Genomic DNA, 17500 nt, shown 5'->3' with positions numbered 1-17500 from the left:
TTACCCTGTATACCCTATGTCCTGTATACCCTATATACTCTGTATACCCTATATGCCCTATATACCCTATATATTCTTTTTACCCTGTATACCCTATATGCCCTATATACCCTGTGTACTCTGTATACCCTATATGCCCTGTATACCCTATATACTCTTTTTACCCTGTATACCCTATATGCCCTGTATACCCTATATGTCTTGGCTTTGTATACCGTATATACACTGAAGCAGCGGCATGAGGGAAATGGGCTGACCACCCCAGCCTGGCATCCTGCTAGCCAGCATCCAGTCTCTGGAGAACAAGCTGTCTGTGAGGGAGGCGGGGCTAAGAGCTGTGTGCAGTTTGTGGGTCTGAAGCGCTTTGGTTGTTGTTTTTCTGCAGAGCTTCCTGGACGTTGTGGCAGAGCTGGAGAAGATAGATAAAGTGTCGTGTGAGAAGGTGGAGGTGGTGGAGGGGTGTCTGAGGAGAATCGGGAGGGTGGACCTCGCCAGGCGGATTCAGTCATACCAGAAAGGTAAAACTGCCCCTCACTCAGATCATCAGACTGAATCAGACTGACTGTGATAACTCTGCTGTTTCCTTCAGGTCAGAACAGCGCAGAGAAAGAGGTCTCCCAGAGTCCAGCACAGGTAACACACACACACACACACACACACACACACACTGTGAACACGCTCTGTGGTTTTAGTGTTGAAAGAAATGAGGATGATGATGTTGGTGCAGTATTAGGCCTGTCTGTGATGGTGAAGGTGGAGATGAGGGTGAAGGTGGAGATGAGGGTGAAGGTGGAGATGTTGAAGGTGGAGATGATGTTGAAGGTGGAGATGAGGGTGAAGGTGGAGATGTTAAAGGTGAAGATGAGGGTGAAGGTGAAGATGATGTTGAAGGTGGAGATGAGGGTGAAGGTGGAGATGAGGGTGAAGGTGGAGATGTTGAAGGTGAAGATGAGGGTGAAAGTGGAGATGATGTTGAAGATGAAGATGATGTTGAAGGTGAAAATGAGGGTGAAAGTGGAGATGATGTTTAAGGTGAAGATGAGGGTGAAGGTGGAGATGATGTTGAAGGTGGAGATGAGGGTGAAGGTGGAGATGTTAAAGGTGAATATGAGGGTGAAGGTGGAGATGTTGAAGATGAGGGTGAAAGTGGAGATGATGTTGAAGGTAAAGATGATGTTGAAGGTGAAGATGAGGGTGAAGGTGAGGTTTGATCTCTTTGCAGGTTGGTGTTGGTTCTCAATCTCCAGAAAGAAAGCAGCAGAGGCAGAGTGCAGGTAAGTTTCTGAGCTTCTTTAATTAATCAGGTCTGATTCTGGTTCTGATTCTGATTCTGATTCTGGTTCTGGTTCTGATTCCTGCAGAAATCCAGACTCTGAAATTTTCAGTACCTGAAAGTGGAGCTCAACACACACAGGTTTCCACCCCTCCCACTTTACTACACCCCTCCCCCTTTACTATATGATCTTAGTAGATGTTAATAGATGTTAATAGATGTTGGTAGATGTTTGTAGATGTTTGTAGATGTTAAGAGATGTTGGTAGATGTTTGTAAATGTTGGTAGATGTTTGTAAATGTTGGTAGATGTTTGTAGATGTTAAGAGATGTTGGTAGATGTTGGTAGATGTTTGTAGATGTTAAGAGATGGTAGTCAGTGCTGATATATGTTAGTAGATGTTAGTAGATGTTTGTAAATGTTTGTAGATGTTAATATATGTTAATAGATGTTGGTAGATGTTTGTAGATGTTAAGAGATGTTAATAGATGTTGGTAGATGTTTGTAGATGTTAAGAGATGTTGGTAGATGTTTGTAGATGTTAAGAGATGGTAGTCAGTGCTGATAGATGTTAGTAGATGTTTGTAAATGTTTGTAGATGTTAATATATGTTAATAGATGTTGGTAGATGTTTGTAGATGTTAAGAGATGGTAGTCAGTGCTGATAGATGTTAGTAGATGTTTGTAAATGTTTGTAGATGTTAATATATGTTAATAGATGTTGGTAGATGTTTGTAGATGTTAAGAGATGTTAATAGATGTTGGTAAATGTTTGTAGATGTTAAGAGATGGTAGTCAGTGCTGATAGATGTTAGTAGATGTTAGATGTTAGATCTGATGCTTGTTCTTTGTGTGCACCAGGCCTCTGTGGATGAGTATTACATTAATCCTGAGTTCAGGGGCATGTGTGTGATCATTGACTGCGTTGGCTGTGATGGAGGTGAGTGTGTGTGTGTGTCTGTGTGTAACTTAAGTCTATAGCTGTGATCATCCTCCAGTGCCTCCTAGTGGAGTGGAGTGTGTGTAAGTAGGTGGGAGCTGGAAGGAATCCTGATATCTGATTGAATTCTCTGTGATTTGTCACTAATCTGCATCTGATCGGGTTTGTTGATCATTAAAACGTTGAGGCGCTGATCTCGCTGTAAATTCTGTTTCACGGACCCGTGATGACTGCAGCCGTCCTTATCTGACTACTGTATTCTCACTTTGTGTGTGTGTGTGTGTGATGTTGGTTTCTCTCGTTATTCAGAGGTGTTGAAGGACACGTTTGAGCAGCTCAGTTTCCGTGTGGACCTTCACACCCTGCTGGGTGTGGGGGAGGTATACTCATTGTTGCAGTCAGCCGGCCAGCAGGGGGTGCTACAGCGATTCTCCGCGTTCTGCTGCTGCCTGTTGAGCCGCGGCTCGGACACACACCTGCTGGCCACGGACGCTGAGGGCCCGGGGCTTGCGCTGGCAGACTTGCGGCATCTCTTCAGCCCTGTGCGCTGCCCCCTTCTGGCCGGAAAACCCAAACTGTTCTTCATGCAGAGTTATGCAGAGGCTCCACCCACTCCACAGACGCAGGACGACCCGTACCTCGAGACAGATGGATTGCCACCCCACATTGCTACCAGACAGACGTCTGTCTGGAAGACACTTCCAGCTGCAGCGGACATCTTGTGGAGTTCATGCAAGACGGAGGCGTGGCTACTGGAGAAGCAGGGCCACCACTCAGTTTACCTGCAAGCACTAAGCTCCGCCCTCCTCAGAGGGCGTCAAAGGTACAGCATCTTTTTTTGTTTGTTTTTGAGTGGTGTTAATAAAGTAACTGTGTGTGTGTGTGTGTGTGTGTGTGTGTGTGTTTAGGAGGCTTCCTCTCTTGGACGCTCTGCTGGACGTGAACAGAGATGTGTTCGAGCACAACCGGAGGAACCCCGACAGAGTTTATCACCTCACACTCTTCCACACACTGCGCAGGAGTGTGTTCCTGTAACTGCTATTACTGCAGAAAAGCTAACTCACTGCCGCAGCTCAGACTTATTTATCATATTTAATTTCATACAAACCACTTTGAAGTAGATTAAAGAGACTGCATTTATAAATATATATTATATATTTGTGTTTATCTTTTGATTAGGCAGATAACATTTACCACACGTTAAAAACGGGTTAATAACAGGTTTATAACAGTGTTTCAGTTGTAATAACATTGCATTTAATGAAGGAAATTCTCTTTTGATGAAAAATATTATTTTTCTTTCTCTCTCACACACACACACACACACACACTCTGTTTGTCTTAAAAACAAATAGTTGCTGAAACTTGAAAATGAAACAAAGACAAACCAATGTTTCATTTAAAAATAAGAAAATATTCTGTTAAAAAATTAGGAAAAGAGCAAATTCCTGACTTCATCCAATATTTCTTCATCTTAAATAAACGTATGAAATTCCTATTTTTACTTCTCTACACTTTATAACACACTACAAACCCTGTCTACACTTCCTTAATGATTATTCTTATTTAATTGGTGTTTTTTAAGTTTGCTTTAATAAAAAGAACCATTAGAATAATACAATATTTCCTGAGTGGAATGGAATGCTGTGTGGAATATTGTACGTTCTTAATAATAATTAAAAAATGTTCATTATTTAAATTTACTGATTTAATTTCTGCAGCTCAGTTTATAGCACCTAAAGAAATTCACATATCAGTAATTATCTTCAAAGTAGTACTAAAATAATGAAATGCTGATATTGGAATATTAAAATACTGAAATATGAAATTACTGAAATACTGAAACGCTCAAATACTTGAGCTGGATTAGAACAGGAGTCGGACTGAAGTGGGAACAGGAGGAGGAATAGACCAGTTTATTCAGTTGAGATTCTTTGGATCATACAGGCGGGAGGATTAAGATTTGGATTAAGATTAGGCTTAAGAAGTACTTTTAAAAAATCCCAGTTTATTGTGAATTCTACTGAAAGTCGAGTTTGTCTGGAAAGGTTTCCTGGGTTTCCTGTTCAGGACTCAGTCCTCCTTCCGCTTCCGCAGTTTCCCGCCACATCGTCGTAAACAAAACAGGCAGCACTTCATCAGCACCATAAATACAATCACCATGACAACAAGCAGGAAGCCAATCACATCCAGGCTGTGATACTGGAACCAGTTTAAGTCATGAGCAGCTGGTCGCAGATGCTCCGCCCCTTTGTGTCTCATTACAAATTCTGTCCAATAGACTGCCAGATCCAGCGGCTCTATGGGCCGGTCGTTATGAACAGCCGAGAGCTTCACCATCCTCTGCTTGTAACTGGAAAGGGGGATAGAGAGAGAGAGAGGAGGAGGATGGTGAGGAAGAGCTCTACAGAATACAGTAAATGATAATCGAGGAGGTCTGGTTTTACTGGAATTGGGTTCTCACTACAGAACCCTCAGAGAAGGATCTCTAAAGCTGATCCGATGGTCAGTGCGGGTGCTGGTGGCCAGTGTTTGATTATTGATCACCTGCTGTCGTTTATGACTGTGTTGAGGGCGTCAGTCAGCATCTCTGGCGTGATGTCATGAATGTTCAGGACGACGCCCACTCTGCGACTCGCTACTCGGTGTGCGTTGTCTCCTTGGTCACCAAAGAGTGGCAGCATTACCATGGGAACACCGTGGCATATGCCCTCGTAGATACCATGCGTTCCACCGTGAGTAATAAAGGCACGGGTTCTCGGGTGACCTAAACGATATAGAACATCCATCATTAATCACCTGCAGGACCAATCAGAGGCCAGCAAAGCACAGACCTACTGGATCAGGACTACTGGTAGTAAAGTCCCGAACTGATCCATTGAGATGTTTCAGTGGGTCGTGTTCTAGGTTAAACCTGGTTCTGGTTCTACAGCAGTCCCACCTGAACCTAAACACACTCCCACCTGAACCTAAACACACACCCTCCTGAACCTAAACACACTCCCACCTGAACCTAAACACACTCCCACCTGAACCTAAACACACACCCTCCTGAACCTAAACACACTCCCACCTGAACCTAAACACATACCCACCTGAACCTAAACACACTCCCACCTGAACCGAAACACACTCCCACCTGAACCGAAACACACTCCCACCTGAACCTAAACACACACCCACCTGAACCGAAACACACTCCCACCTGAACCTAAACACACACCCACCTGAACCGAAACACACTCCCACCTGAACCTAAACACACACCCACCTGAACCGAAACACACTCCCACCTGAACCGAAACACACTCCCACCTGAACCTAAACACACTCCCACCTGAACCTAAACACACACCCACCTGAACCGAAACACACTCCCACCTGAACCTAAACACACACCCACCTGAACCGAAACACACTCCCACCTGAACCGAAACACACTCCCACCTGAACCTAAACACACTCCCACCTGAACCGAAACACACTCCCACCTGAACCTAAACACACACCCACCTGAACCGAAACACACTCCCACCAGAACCTAAACACACTCCCACCAGAACCCAAACACACACCCACCTGAACCGAAACACACTCCCACCTGAACCTAAACACACACCCACCTGAACCTAAACACACTCCCACCTGAACTTAAACACACTCCCACCAGAACCCAAACACACTCCCACCTGAACCGAAACACACTCCCACCTGAACTTAAACACACTCCCACCTGAACCCAAACACACACCCACCTGAACCGAAACACACTCCCACCTGAACTTAAACACACTCCCACCAGAACCCAAACACACTCCCACCTGAACCTAAACACACACCCTCCTGAACCTAAACACACTCCCACCAGAACCTAAACACACTCCCACCTGAACCTAAACACACACCCACCTGAACCTAAACACACACCCACCAGAACGTAAACACACTCCCACCACAACGTAAACACACACCCACCTGAACCTAAACACACACCCACCAGAACCTAAACACACACCCACCTGAACCTAAACACACTCCCACCAGAACCGAAACACACTCCCACCAGAACCTAAACACACACCCACCTGAACCGGAACACACACCCACCACAACATAAACACACTCCCACCAGAACTGAGAGAGATGCTCACCCAGCAGGTCATTCTGAGGAAGCCATTTCATCAGCTTGACATTTTCAGGAACATGAGCTGGATGTTCTCCTGTGTATCGCCACACAACCTGTACACACACACACACACACACACACAGACACACACACACATGCACACAAAGACAGTCATACACTACAAATTTGCTATAATAAACTGTTATTCAATAGTAACTGTAACAGAAACAGAAGAAAACATCCCGAAAAGAAAAAGAAGAAATCTTTCACACTACCTAACACTGGGTTTCCTCTCACTACCTAACACTATGTTTCCTCACACTGTCTAACACTGTGTTTCCTCACACTGTCTAACACTGTTTCCTCACACTGTCTAACACTGTGTTTCCTCACACTGTCTAACACTGTTTCCTCACACTGTCTAACACTGTTTCCTCACACTGTCTAACACTGTGTTTCCTCACACTGTCTAACACTGTTTCCTCACACTGTCTAACACTGTTTCCTCACACTAACACTGGGTTTCCTCACACTGTCTAACACTGTGTTTCCTCTCACTACCTAACACTATGTTTCCTCACACTGTCTAACACTGGGTTCCTTCACATTGCGTAGCACTGGGTTTCCTCACACTACCTAACATTGGTTTTACTTCACACTACCTAACACTGGGTTCCTTCACACTGCCTAACACTGGGTTCCTTTACACTACCTAACACTGGGTTTCCTCACACTAACACTGATTCTTCACACTGTCTAACACTGTTTCCTCACACTGCCTAACACTGGGTTTCCTTACACTACCTAACACTGGGTTCCTTCACAATGCCTAACACTGGGTTCCTTTACACTACCTAACACTGGGTTTCCTCACACTACCTAACATTGGTTTTACTTCACACTGCCTAACAGTGGGTTTCCTCACACAGCCTAACCCTGGGTTTCCTCACACTGTCTAACAGTGGGTTCCTTCACACTACCTAACACTGGGTTTCCTCACACTACTTAACACTGGGTTTCCTCGCACTGCCTAACACTGGGTTTCCTTTCACTACCTAACACTGGGTTTCCTTACATTGTCTAACACTGGGTTTCCTTTCACTACCTAACACTGGGTTCCCTCACACTGCCTAACACTGGGTTTCCTTACATTGTCTAACACTGGGTTTCCTTTCACTACCTAACACTGGGTTCCCTCACACTGCCTAACACTGGGTTCCCTGCTCAACACAACATTGGCAGGTTGCTCCTGGAGTGGAAGATCCAGGCTGAGGGGCGGAGGCTCGGAGCTGCTGGTACTGAGAGGGTTAATCAGCTCTTACTCTCTGTGGGATTTGGCTGAAGGCCTGGAAGAAGATGGAAGCCTTTTCTGCCGGCATTGTAGAAACCAGAGAGCCAAGCGTAAAAACCACAAGGCCGTGTTCTCCGGAGCCGTCCACAAACTCCTCCACCTCCTGCAACAGAAGAAAGATAAGTAGCCTCTTAAACAGTTCCCACAGACACAACCTAAACAAGGTGGAAGATGTTCAGACTTTAGAGGCAAAACGCCATGTTCCTTCCCCTGCAGCACTGAAGCTCCTGTTAGTGAAAGCAGGATTTAATTACCATTAACCACCATTAACCTCCACTAACCACCATTAACCTCCACTAACCTCCACTAACCACCATTAACCTCCACTAACCACCATTAAGCACCATTAACCTCCATTAACCTCCACTAACCACCATTAACCACCATTAACCTCCACTAACCACCATTAACCACCATTAACCTCCATTAACCACCATTAACCATCATTAACCTCCACTAACCTCCATTAATCTCCACTAACCACCATTAACCTCCACTAACCCCCATTAACCCCCATTAACCACCATTAACCCCAATTAACCTCCATTAACCCCATTAACCTCCATTAACCCCCTTTAACCTCCACTAACCACCATTAACCACCATTAACCTCCACTAACCACCATTAACCTCCACTAACCACCATTAACCTCCACTAACCACCATTAACCCCCATTAACCTCCATTAACCTCCATTAACCCCCATTAACCTCAATTAACCTCCATTAACCTCCATTAACCTTCAATTTACCTCCACTAACCACCATTAACCTCCACTAACCACCACTAACCCCCATTAACCTACATTAACCCCCATTAACCTCCACTAACCACCATTAACCTCCACTAACCACCACTAACCACCACTAACCTCCACTAACCACCATTAACCTTCAATTAACCTCCACTAACCACCATTAACCTCCACTAACCTCCATTAACCTTCAATTAACCTCCACTAACCACCATTAACCTCCACTAACCTCCATTAACCTCCACTAACCACCACTAACCACCATTAACCCCCATTAACCTCCATTAACCCCCATTAACCTCCATTAACCCCCATTAACCTCCACTAACCACCATTAACCTCCATTAACCTCCACTAACCACCACTAACCACTGTCTTATTCCTTATAAATCGTCCCTAAACAAAGCTATAGTGTGAAAAAGCAGTGTGTAAGAGCAGTGTGTAAGAGCAGTGTGTAAGAGTAGAGCAGTGTGTAAGAGCAGTGTGTAAGAGTAGAGTAGTGTGTAAGAGCAGTGTGTAAGAGCAGTGTGTAAGAGCAGTGTGTAAGAGTAGAGCAGTGTGAAAGAGCAGTGTGTAAGAGCAGTGTGTAAGAGTAGAGTAGTGTGTAAGAGCAGTGTGAAAGAGCAGTGTGTAAGAGCAGTGTGTAAGAGCAGTGTGTAAGAGCAGTGTGAAAGAGCAGTGTGTAAGAGCAGTGTGAAAGAGCAGTGTGAAAGAGTAGAGTAGTGTGTAAGAGCAGTGTGAAAGAGCAGTGTGAAAGAGCAGTGTGTAAGAGTAGTGTGAAAGAGCAGTGTGTAAGAGCAGTGTGTAAGAGTAGAGTAGTGTGTAAGTAGTGTGTAAGAGCAGTGTGTAAGAGTAGAGTAGTGTGTAAGAGTAGTGTGTAAGAGCAGTGTGTAAGAGTAGAGTAGTGTGAAAGAGCAGTGTGTAAGAGCAGTGTGTAAGAGTAGAGTAGTGTGTAAGAGTAGTGTGTAAGAGCAGTGTGTAAGAGTAGAGTAGTGTGAAAGAGCAGTGTGTAAGAGCAGTGTGTAAGAGTAGAGTAGTGTGTAAGAGTAGTGTGTAAGAGCAGTGTGTAAGAGCAGTGTGTAAAAGCTATGTGTAAGAGTAGTGTGAAAGAGCAGTGTGTAAGAGCAGTGTGTAAGATCAGTGTGTAAAAGCTATGTGTAAGAGTAGTGTGAAAGAGCAGTGTGTAAGAGCAGTGTGAAAGAGCAGTGTGAAAGAGCAGTGTGAAAGAGCAGTGTGTAAGAGTAGTGTGTAAGAGTAGTGTGTAAGAGTAGAGTAGTGTGTAAGAGTAGTGTGTAAGAGTAGAGTAGTGTGTAAGAGTAGTGTGTAAGAGCAGTGTGTAAGAGTAGAGTAGTGTGTAAGAGTAGTGTGTAAGAGCAGTGTGTAAAAGCTATGTGTAAGAGTAGTGTGAAAGAGTAGTGTGAAAGAGTAGTGTGAAAGAGCAGTGTGAAAGAGTAGTGTGAAAGAGTAGTGTGAAAGAGCAGTGTGAAAGAGTAGTGTGTAAGAGCAGTGTGTAAGAGCAGTGTGTAAAAGCTATGTGTAAGAGTAGTGTGAAAGAGCAGTGTGTAAGAGTAGTGTGAAAGAGCAGTGTGAAAGAGTAGTGTGTAAGAGTAGTGTGAAAGAGTAGTGTGTAAGAGCAGTGTCTAAGAGCAGTGTGTAAGAGTAGTGTGTAAAAGCTATGTGTAAGAGCAGTGTGAAAGAGTAGTGTGAAAGAGTAGTGTGTAAGAGTAGTGTGAAAGAGTAGTGTGAAAGAGCAGTGTAAGAGTAGTGTGTAAGAGTAGTGTGTGTAAGAGCAGTGTGTAAGAGTAGAGTAGTGTGTAAGAGTAGTGTGTAAGAGTAGTGTGTAAGAGCAGTGTGTAAGAGTAGAGTAGTGTGTAAGAGTAGTGTGTAAGAGCAGTGTGTAAGAGCAGTGTGTAAAAGCTATGTGTAAGAGTAGTGTGAAAGAGCAGTGTGTAAGAGTAGTGTGAAAGAGCAGTGTGTAAGAGCAGTGTGAAAGAGCAGTGTGTAAGAGTAGTGTGAAAGAGTAGTGTGTAAGAGTAGTGTGTAAGAGTAGAGTAGTGTGTAAGAGTAGTGTGTAAGAGCAGTGTGTAAAAGCTATGTGTAAGAGTAGTGTGAAAGAGCAGTGTGAAAGAGTAGTGTGTAAGAGTAGTGTGAAAGAGCAGTGTGAAAGAGTAGTGTGTAAGAGTAGTGTGTAAGAGTAGTGTGTAAGAGCAGTGTGTAAGAGTAGAGTAGTGTGTAAGAGTAGTGTGTAAGAGCAGTGTGTAAAAGCTATGTGTAAGAGTAGTGTGAAAGAGCAGTGTGAAAGAGTAGTGTGAAAGAGCAGTGTGAAAGAGTAGTGTGTAAGAGTAGTGTGAAAGAGTAGTGTGAAAGAGCAGTGTGTAAGAGCAGTGTGTAAGAGTAGTGTGTAAAAGCTATGTGTAAGAGTAGTGTGTAAGAGCAGTGTGTAAGAGCAGTGTGTAAGAGCAGTGTGTAAGAGTAGTGTGTAAGAGTAGTGTGAAAGAGCAGTGTGTAAGAGCAGTGTGTAAGAGTAGTGTGTAAAAGCTATGTGTAAGAGTAGTGTGTAAGAGCAGTGTGTAAGAGCAGTGTGTAAGAGTAGAGTAGTGTGTAAGAGTAGTGTGTAAGAGCAGTGTGTAAAAACTATGTGTAAGAGTAGTGTGAAAGAGCAGTGTGTAAGAGTAGTGTGTAAGAGTAGTGTGAAAGAGCAGTGTGAAAGAGTAGTGTGTAAAAGCTATGTGTAAGAGCAGTGTGAAAGAGTAGTGTGAAAGAGTAGTGTGAAAGAGCAGTGTGTAAGAGCAGTGTGTAAGAGTAGTGTGTAAAAGCTATGTGTAAGAGTAGTGTGTAAGAGCAGTGTGTAAGAGCAGTGTGTAAGAGTAGTGTGTAAGAGCAGTGTGTAAGAGCAGTGTGTAAGAGTAGTGTGTAAGAGCAGTGTCTAAGAGCAGTGCGTAAGAGTAGTGTGTAAAAGCTATGTGTAAGAGCAGTGTGAAAGAGTAGTGTGTAAGAGAGCAGTGTGAAAGAGTAGTGTGAAAGAGCAGTGTGTAAGAGCAGTGTGTAAGAGTAGTGTGTAAAAGCTATGTGTAAGAGTAGTGTGTAAGAGCAGTGTGTAAGAGCAGTGTGTAAGAGCTGTGTGTAAGAGTAGAGTAGTGTGAAAGAGCAGTGTGTAAGAGCTATGTGTAAGAGCAGTGTGTAAGAGTAGAGCAGTGTGAAAGAGCAGTGTGTAAGAGCAGTGTGTAAGAGTAGTGTGTAAAAGCTATGTGTAAGAGTAGTGTGTAAGAGCAGTGTGAAAGAGCAGTGTGTAAAAGCTATGTGTAAGAGCAGTGTGTAAGAGTAGAGTAGTGTGAAAGAGCAGTGTGTAAAAGCTATGTGTAAGAGCAGTGTGTAAGAGCTGTGTGTAAGAGCAGTGTGTAAGAGCTGTGTGTAAGAGCTGTGTGTTGTGTTTCAGCTGTAAGAGTGACATGCTGAACACTTACTCTTCAGTAATTCAGAACCTAAACATGAGAACTCCACTGGTTGACCACAGTGTCCGCCCTTCATCACTGACGTCCAGTGAGAGCTACAGTGTTCAGCTCCTCCACCAGTGGCAGTAAAGATCACACACAGAGTGGAGGGAAGTCTGCATACACTCATCATAGACACAGGGTCATGAGGTCATGGCTCTTTGTCTGGAGGGTTCGAGATTCAGACACAGATTCTAGCACTGGTGCAGCGGAGGAGGAGTGACCCTCTTTAACTCACATTTCTGTTTATGAAGATCCTCAAGAAAGGATCTAGCAGAACCACAGAACCGACTCTCAGAACCGACTCTCAGAACCGACTCTGAAGTTTTTACAGTCTGAGCTCTTTTCAGCTCGTCTCGACCCTCAAAACCAACCATCTGGCCTCAGTCTCTGTAAGCAGAGACAACAACTCGGCCCACTCCAAACAAAACCCACCCAAGAGAGGAAGAGCAGGAAGTTAGGGGGTGGAGAAGCACACACACACACACACACACTTACAGTGGGGAGAACAAGTATTTGATACACTGCTGATTTTTCAGGTTTTCCCACTTGCAAAGCATGTAGAAGACTGTAATTTTTATCATAGGTACTCTTCAACTGTGAGTGATGGAATCTAAAACAAAAATCCAGAAAAATACATTGTATGATTTTTAAATAATTAATTTCCATTTTATTGTGGGAAATAAGTATTTGATACACCAGAAAAAGAAACTTAATATTTGGTACAGAAACCTTTGTTTGCAATTACAGAGATGAGACGTTTCCTGTAGTTCTTGACAAGGTTTGCACACACTGCAGCAGGGATTTTGGCCCACTCCTCCATACAGATCTCCTCCAGAGCCTTCAGGTTTCGTGGCTGTCGCTGGGCCACACGGACTTTAAGCTCCCTCCAAAGATTTTCTATTGGATTCAGGTCTGGAGACTGGCTAGGCCACTCCAGGACCTTAAGATGTTTCCTACGGAGCCACTCTTTAGTTGCCCTGGCTGTGTGTTTTGGGTCGTTATCATGCTGGAAGACCCAGCCACGACCCATCTTCAGTGCTCTTACTGAGGGAAGGAGGTTGTTGGCCAAAATCTCACGATACATGGCCCCATCCATCCTTCCCACAATACGGTGCAGTCGTCCTGTCCCCTTTGCAGAAAAGCATCCCCAAAGAATGATGTTTCCACCGCCATGCTTCACGGTTGGGATGGTGTTCTTGGGGTTGTACTCATCATTCTTCTTCCTCCAAACATGACGAGTGGAGTTTAAACCAAAAAGTTCTATTTTTGTCTCATCAGACCACATGACCTTCTCCCATTCCTCCTCTGGATCATTCAGATGGTCATTTGCAAACTTCAGACGGGCTTTGACATGCGTTGGCTTGAGGAAGGGCACCTTGCGTGCACTGCAGGATTTTAATCCTTGACGGCGTAGAGTGTTACTGATTGTTTTCTTTGAGACTGTGGTCCCAGCTCTATTCAGGTCATTGACCAGGTCCTGCCGTGTAATTCTGGGCTCATTCCTCACCTTCCTGAAGATCATTGATGCTCCACGAGGTGAGATCTTGCATGGCGCCCCAGACCGAGGGAGATTATCCGTTATTTTGCATTTCTTCCATTTTCTAATAATTGCACCAACAGTTGTTGCCTTCTCACCAAGCTGCTTGCCTATTGTCCTGTAGCCCATCCCAGCCTTGTGCAGGTCTACAATTTTATCCCTGATGTCCTTACAAAGCTCTCTGGTCTTGGGCATTGTGGAGATGCTGGAGTCTGACTGATTGAGTGTGTGGACAGGTGTCTTTTATACAGGTAACGAGTTCAAACAGGTGCAGTTAATACAGGTAATGAGTGGAGAACAGGAGGGCTTCTTAAAGAAGAAGTAACATGTCTGTGAGAGCCAAAATTCTTACTGGTTGATAGATGATCAAATACTTATTTCCCACAATAAAATGGAAATTAATTATTTAAAAATCATACAATGTATTTTTCTGGATTTTTGTTTTAGATTCCATCACTCACAGTTGAAGAGTACCTATGATAAAAATTACAGTCTTCTACATGCTTTGCAAGTGGGAAAACCTGAAAAATCAGCAGTGTATCAAATACTTGTTCTCCTCACTGTACCCCAGCAACTGCCCCAGACGAGGAGTCAGATTACTACGGGCTGCTTTGGTGGTACGCAGGAAAAAGAACTGCAGAGTTTGAGGATTTAAACACTTAACCCCAATTAACTTCACCCAGCAAACAGACAGGAAAAATTAGCTGGTTACAATTCCCAACACACACTTTCCCAACACACACTTTCCTGAAAACAGGGGGGGAATCAATTAAAACTGTATAATTAATAACTGTCCTGAATGACTGTCCTGAGAGACTGTCCTGAGTAGATTCTAAGAGTAACTGTCCTGAATGACTGTCCTGAGAGACTGTCCTGAGTAGATTCTAAGAGTAACTGTCCTGAGAAACTGTCCTGAGTATATTCTAAGAGTAACTGTCCTGAATGACTGTCCTGAGAGACTGTCCTGAGTAGATTCTAAGAGTAACTGTCCTGAATGACTGTCCTGAGAGACTGTCCTGAGTAGATTCTAAGAGTAACTGTCCTGAATGACTGTCCTGAGAGACTGTCCTGAGTAGATTCTAAGAGTAACTGTCCTGAGAGACTGTCCTGAGTAGATTCTAAGAGTAACTGTCCTGAATGACTGTCCTGAGAGACTGTCCTGAGTAGATTCTAAGAGTAACTGTCCTGAGAGACTGTCCTGAGTAGATTCTAAGAGTAACTGTCCTGAATGACTGTCCTGAGAGACTGTCCTGAGTAGATTCTAAGAGTAACTGTCCTGAGAAACTGTCCTGAGTAGATTCTAAGAGTAACTGTCCTGAATGACTGTCCTGAGAGACAGTCCTGAGTAGATTCTAAGAGTAACTGTCCTGAATGACTGTCCTGAGAGACTGTCCTGAGTAGATTCTAAGAGTAACTGTCCTGAGAGACTGTCCTGAGTAGATTCTAAGAGTAACTGTCCTGAATGACTGTCCTGAGAGACTGTCCTGAGTAGATTCTAAGAGTAACTGTCCTGAATGACTGTCCTGAGAGACTGTCCTGAGTAGATTCTAAGAGTAACTGTCCTGAGAGACTGTCCTGAGTAGATTCTAAGAGTAACTGTCCTGAATGACTGTCCTGAGAAACTGTCCTGAGTAGATTCTAAGAGTAACTGTCCTGAATGACTGTCCTGAGAGACTGTCCTGAGTTCACTACAGTTTACTTACATCTCTCAGGGCTGCATTTCTTTTGCAGTTTATTCCCCCGATGAAGACCATGTTCGGCATGGTGGGTTTGGGGTATTCGAATGTAAAGTCATACCGGAGCAGCCAGATGGCGCCGTGGCCCAGCAGCTCGCGGTACGACACAGGTTTGTCCAGGTAGCGTGCGGTCAGTTCATCGAAACTGCGGTACATGACCCGACACAGCAGCAGCTCAACAGCGCTCATCAGGGCGTTCTGCAGACGCCGAGGGAAGTTCATGCGGTCAGTCACCGCCACGCTGAACCGGGGTACATAGGAGATGGGGGCCGGACACTGAGCAGCCAAAATGTCTAATCCACAGGGCAACCCCCGCAGGAAATAGACAGACGGGAGGCGCAGGGCAGCGGCCAGGATAGAGCCACAGGGCAGGAAGGGGTCGGTCAGCAGGAGGTTGAAGTCTTCCCTCTTCAGTTTCTCCATCAGCGTTTGGTTGAACAGCAGAGCTTCGCAGCCTCGGACCTGTGTGTCCGTGAAGCTCAGCAGTCTCTGCACGTTCAGCAGGACATCCGTCAGTGGGGGGGAGCGCTGAAAGACATCCTGCTGCAACCCTGACATGCTGGAGGAGAGTTCCTCGCGACCATACGGGACCGGGAAGGTTTGGATGCGCATCAGTTCGGACCCCTCGATCAGAACACTGGTTTCTGGAACCAGCAGCAGGACATGATGCCCCCTACTGGCCAGCTCTGACACCAGCAGTTTCATACTCAGCCAATGGCTCCCATCCACTGGCATCACCAGCAGTCGGCCGCCCAGAGCCGGGCACACACACGCCCACAGCAGGAGCCCCGGGGCCCACTGGCAAACCGGCCACCCCATAACTCTGCTAACGCTAACTGATCCAAAACACTGAGAGAGCGGCACAGAGTGGGAGAGGGGAGGGGCCAGGGAGGAAGCTTCAGAGTGTGTGTGTGAGAGAGAGAGAGAGAGAGAGAGAGAGACAGAGAGAGAGACAGAGAGAGAGAGAGACAGAGAGAGACAGAGAGAGAGACAGAGAGAGAGAGGAAAGGAGGAGGTGAAAGAGGGAGAGAGTCAGTGATTTTAAATATTAGCTAATGCTGTGAAGCTATTATTATGATGATGATGATGATGATGATTAGTGGGATTAGTGGTAATACATGTGAAACAAAGTGTAAGTAAAAATCTCCTCCTCAGATCTACACAAACCCCGCCCCTACCCGCACTCCCCGTCTCTCAGCCCCATTCGCGTGAGAAGTCGGCCACCCCTCCCTCCTGTTTGCACACACTGCAGTGATAATAACCCCAAACACAGCCTTCAGTCTCTCTCTCTCTCTCACACACACACACACACACACACACACACACACTGCTTTTGGAGAAATGCCAGATATCTGAGCTGAGAAAAGCAGAACCTTACACTGCTGTAAACCCAAACCTGGAATTTCCCTCCAGCTGGAAAACAGTTTTGCAGTTTTTTAGGTTTTCAATTCTGTATTTAAATTGATTCTGTAAACAAAATAAACAGTAAACAACAATTAACCCTGCATCTACATCTGACCACAAACTGGAACCCTGCAGTTCCAGTCAGAGCCTCGGGGTCATCCCTACAGGACAGCAGACTCTCCCAGACAGGACATTATTTTCATCTGAGGAGTTAAAATGTCTGTCTGTCCAACACACACACAGCTGAGACCTCCAGTGTACACACAATAAACACAGAGGAAATACAGAGTAATAAATAATACTCTAATAAAGCTCCAGATAAATGACTCATTTCCTCCCTCTAGTGGCTGAACACTATTCTACAGGCAGGTCCAGTTCAGTTCACTCTGGACAGTTACAAACCTAATTCAGATGATTGATCATTTATTCAGATGATTGATTATTAGTCAAGAGATGACCCGCCTAAACGCACAATTGAAAACCCTAACCCTAGTGAATGTTGATCAAGTGTTGGGCTGCAGCACTCACCGGGTTTAGGGGGCTTGTGAGGGCACAGTTGAGTCCACCAATCAGCACCATGTTGGGCATGAGGGGTTTGGGAAACTCCAGTGTAAAGTCGTACCTCAGCAGCCACAGCGCTCCAGAGCTCAGGATTTCCACCAGGCTGACGGATCTGCTCATCATGCGGGATGCCAAATCCTCATACGACCAGTACAGCACCTTACACAGTGCAGACTCCAACACCGCCACTAGCATGTTCAGCACTCGCTCACTCCAAAACATTCGGTCAGAGTTTTTAGTGAAAAAGCGTGGGACATAGGAGGGAGGGTCAGGACAAGCTGTAGCTGTGGAGTCCAGTCCACAGGGCAAGCCCCGGAGCATGTA

The 17500-nt window shown here is 45.0% G+C and overlaps 2 protein-coding genes across 2 annotated transcripts in view; one reads left to right on the top strand and one right to left on the bottom strand.

Moving 5' to 3' along the window:
• Positions 1 to 3711, top strand: part of cflara (CASP8 and FADD-like apoptosis regulator a) — a 6736-nt gene extending 3025 nt beyond the window's left edge. The window contains exons 4-10 of the mRNA XM_072672153.1: positions 386 to 518; positions 590 to 633; positions 1223 to 1274; positions 1362 to 1414; positions 2135 to 2213; positions 2523 to 3036; positions 3122 to 3711. Coding sequence (XP_072528254.1) covers positions 386 to 518; positions 590 to 633; positions 1223 to 1274; positions 1362 to 1414; positions 2135 to 2213; positions 2523 to 3036; positions 3122 to 3248 — 1002 coding nt within the window. The 3' untranslated portion in view covers positions 3249 to 3711. The remainder of the gene's footprint in view (positions 1 to 385; positions 519 to 589; positions 634 to 1222; positions 1275 to 1361; positions 1415 to 2134; positions 2214 to 2522; positions 3037 to 3121) is intronic.
• Positions 3712 to 4154: 443 nt separating this feature from the next.
• Positions 4155 to 15954, bottom strand: ugt1b1 (UDP glucuronosyltransferase 1 family, polypeptide B1). The gene is made up of 5 exons (XM_072672147.1): positions 15179 to 15954; positions 7662 to 7793; positions 6365 to 6452; positions 4761 to 4980; positions 4155 to 4566 (listed from the first exon to the last, which is right to left on the bottom strand). The coding sequence occupies exons 1-5, from the start codon at positions 15944 to 15946 to the stop codon at positions 4287 to 4289; spliced, it is 1488 nt and encodes a 495-aa protein (XP_072528248.1). The 5' UTR covers positions 15947 to 15954; the 3' UTR covers positions 4155 to 4286.
• Between the last annotated feature and the right edge of the window lie 1546 nt (positions 15955 to 17500).

Source organism: Salminus brasiliensis, unplaced genomic scaffold (assembly GCF_030463535.1).
Source record: "Salminus brasiliensis unplaced genomic scaffold, fSalBra1.hap2 scaffold_93, whole genome shotgun sequence".
NCBI lineage: Eukaryota > Metazoa > Chordata > Actinopteri > Characiformes > Bryconidae > Salminus > Salminus brasiliensis.
The sequence above is the reverse complement of the archived record's forward strand: the minus strand, read 5'-3'. Positions and strand labels throughout refer to the sequence as shown.

Excerpts from the sequence above, each read along its gene's own strand:
- ugt1b1 (XM_072672147.1), bottom strand. The coding sequence starts at position 15,946 with ATGCCAGTGGATGGGAGCCATTGGCTGAGTATGAAACTGCTGGTGTCA. Across the intron at positions 7,794-15,178 it reads GAAATGCAGCCCTGAGAGAT|GAGGTGGAGGAGTTTGTGGA; the intron begins GTAAGTAAACTG and ends CTTCTGTTGCAG. Across the intron at positions 4,981-6,364 it reads TCCTCAGAATGACCTGCTGG|GTCACCCGAGAACCCGTGCC; the intron begins GTGAGCATCTCT and ends TATATCGTTTAG.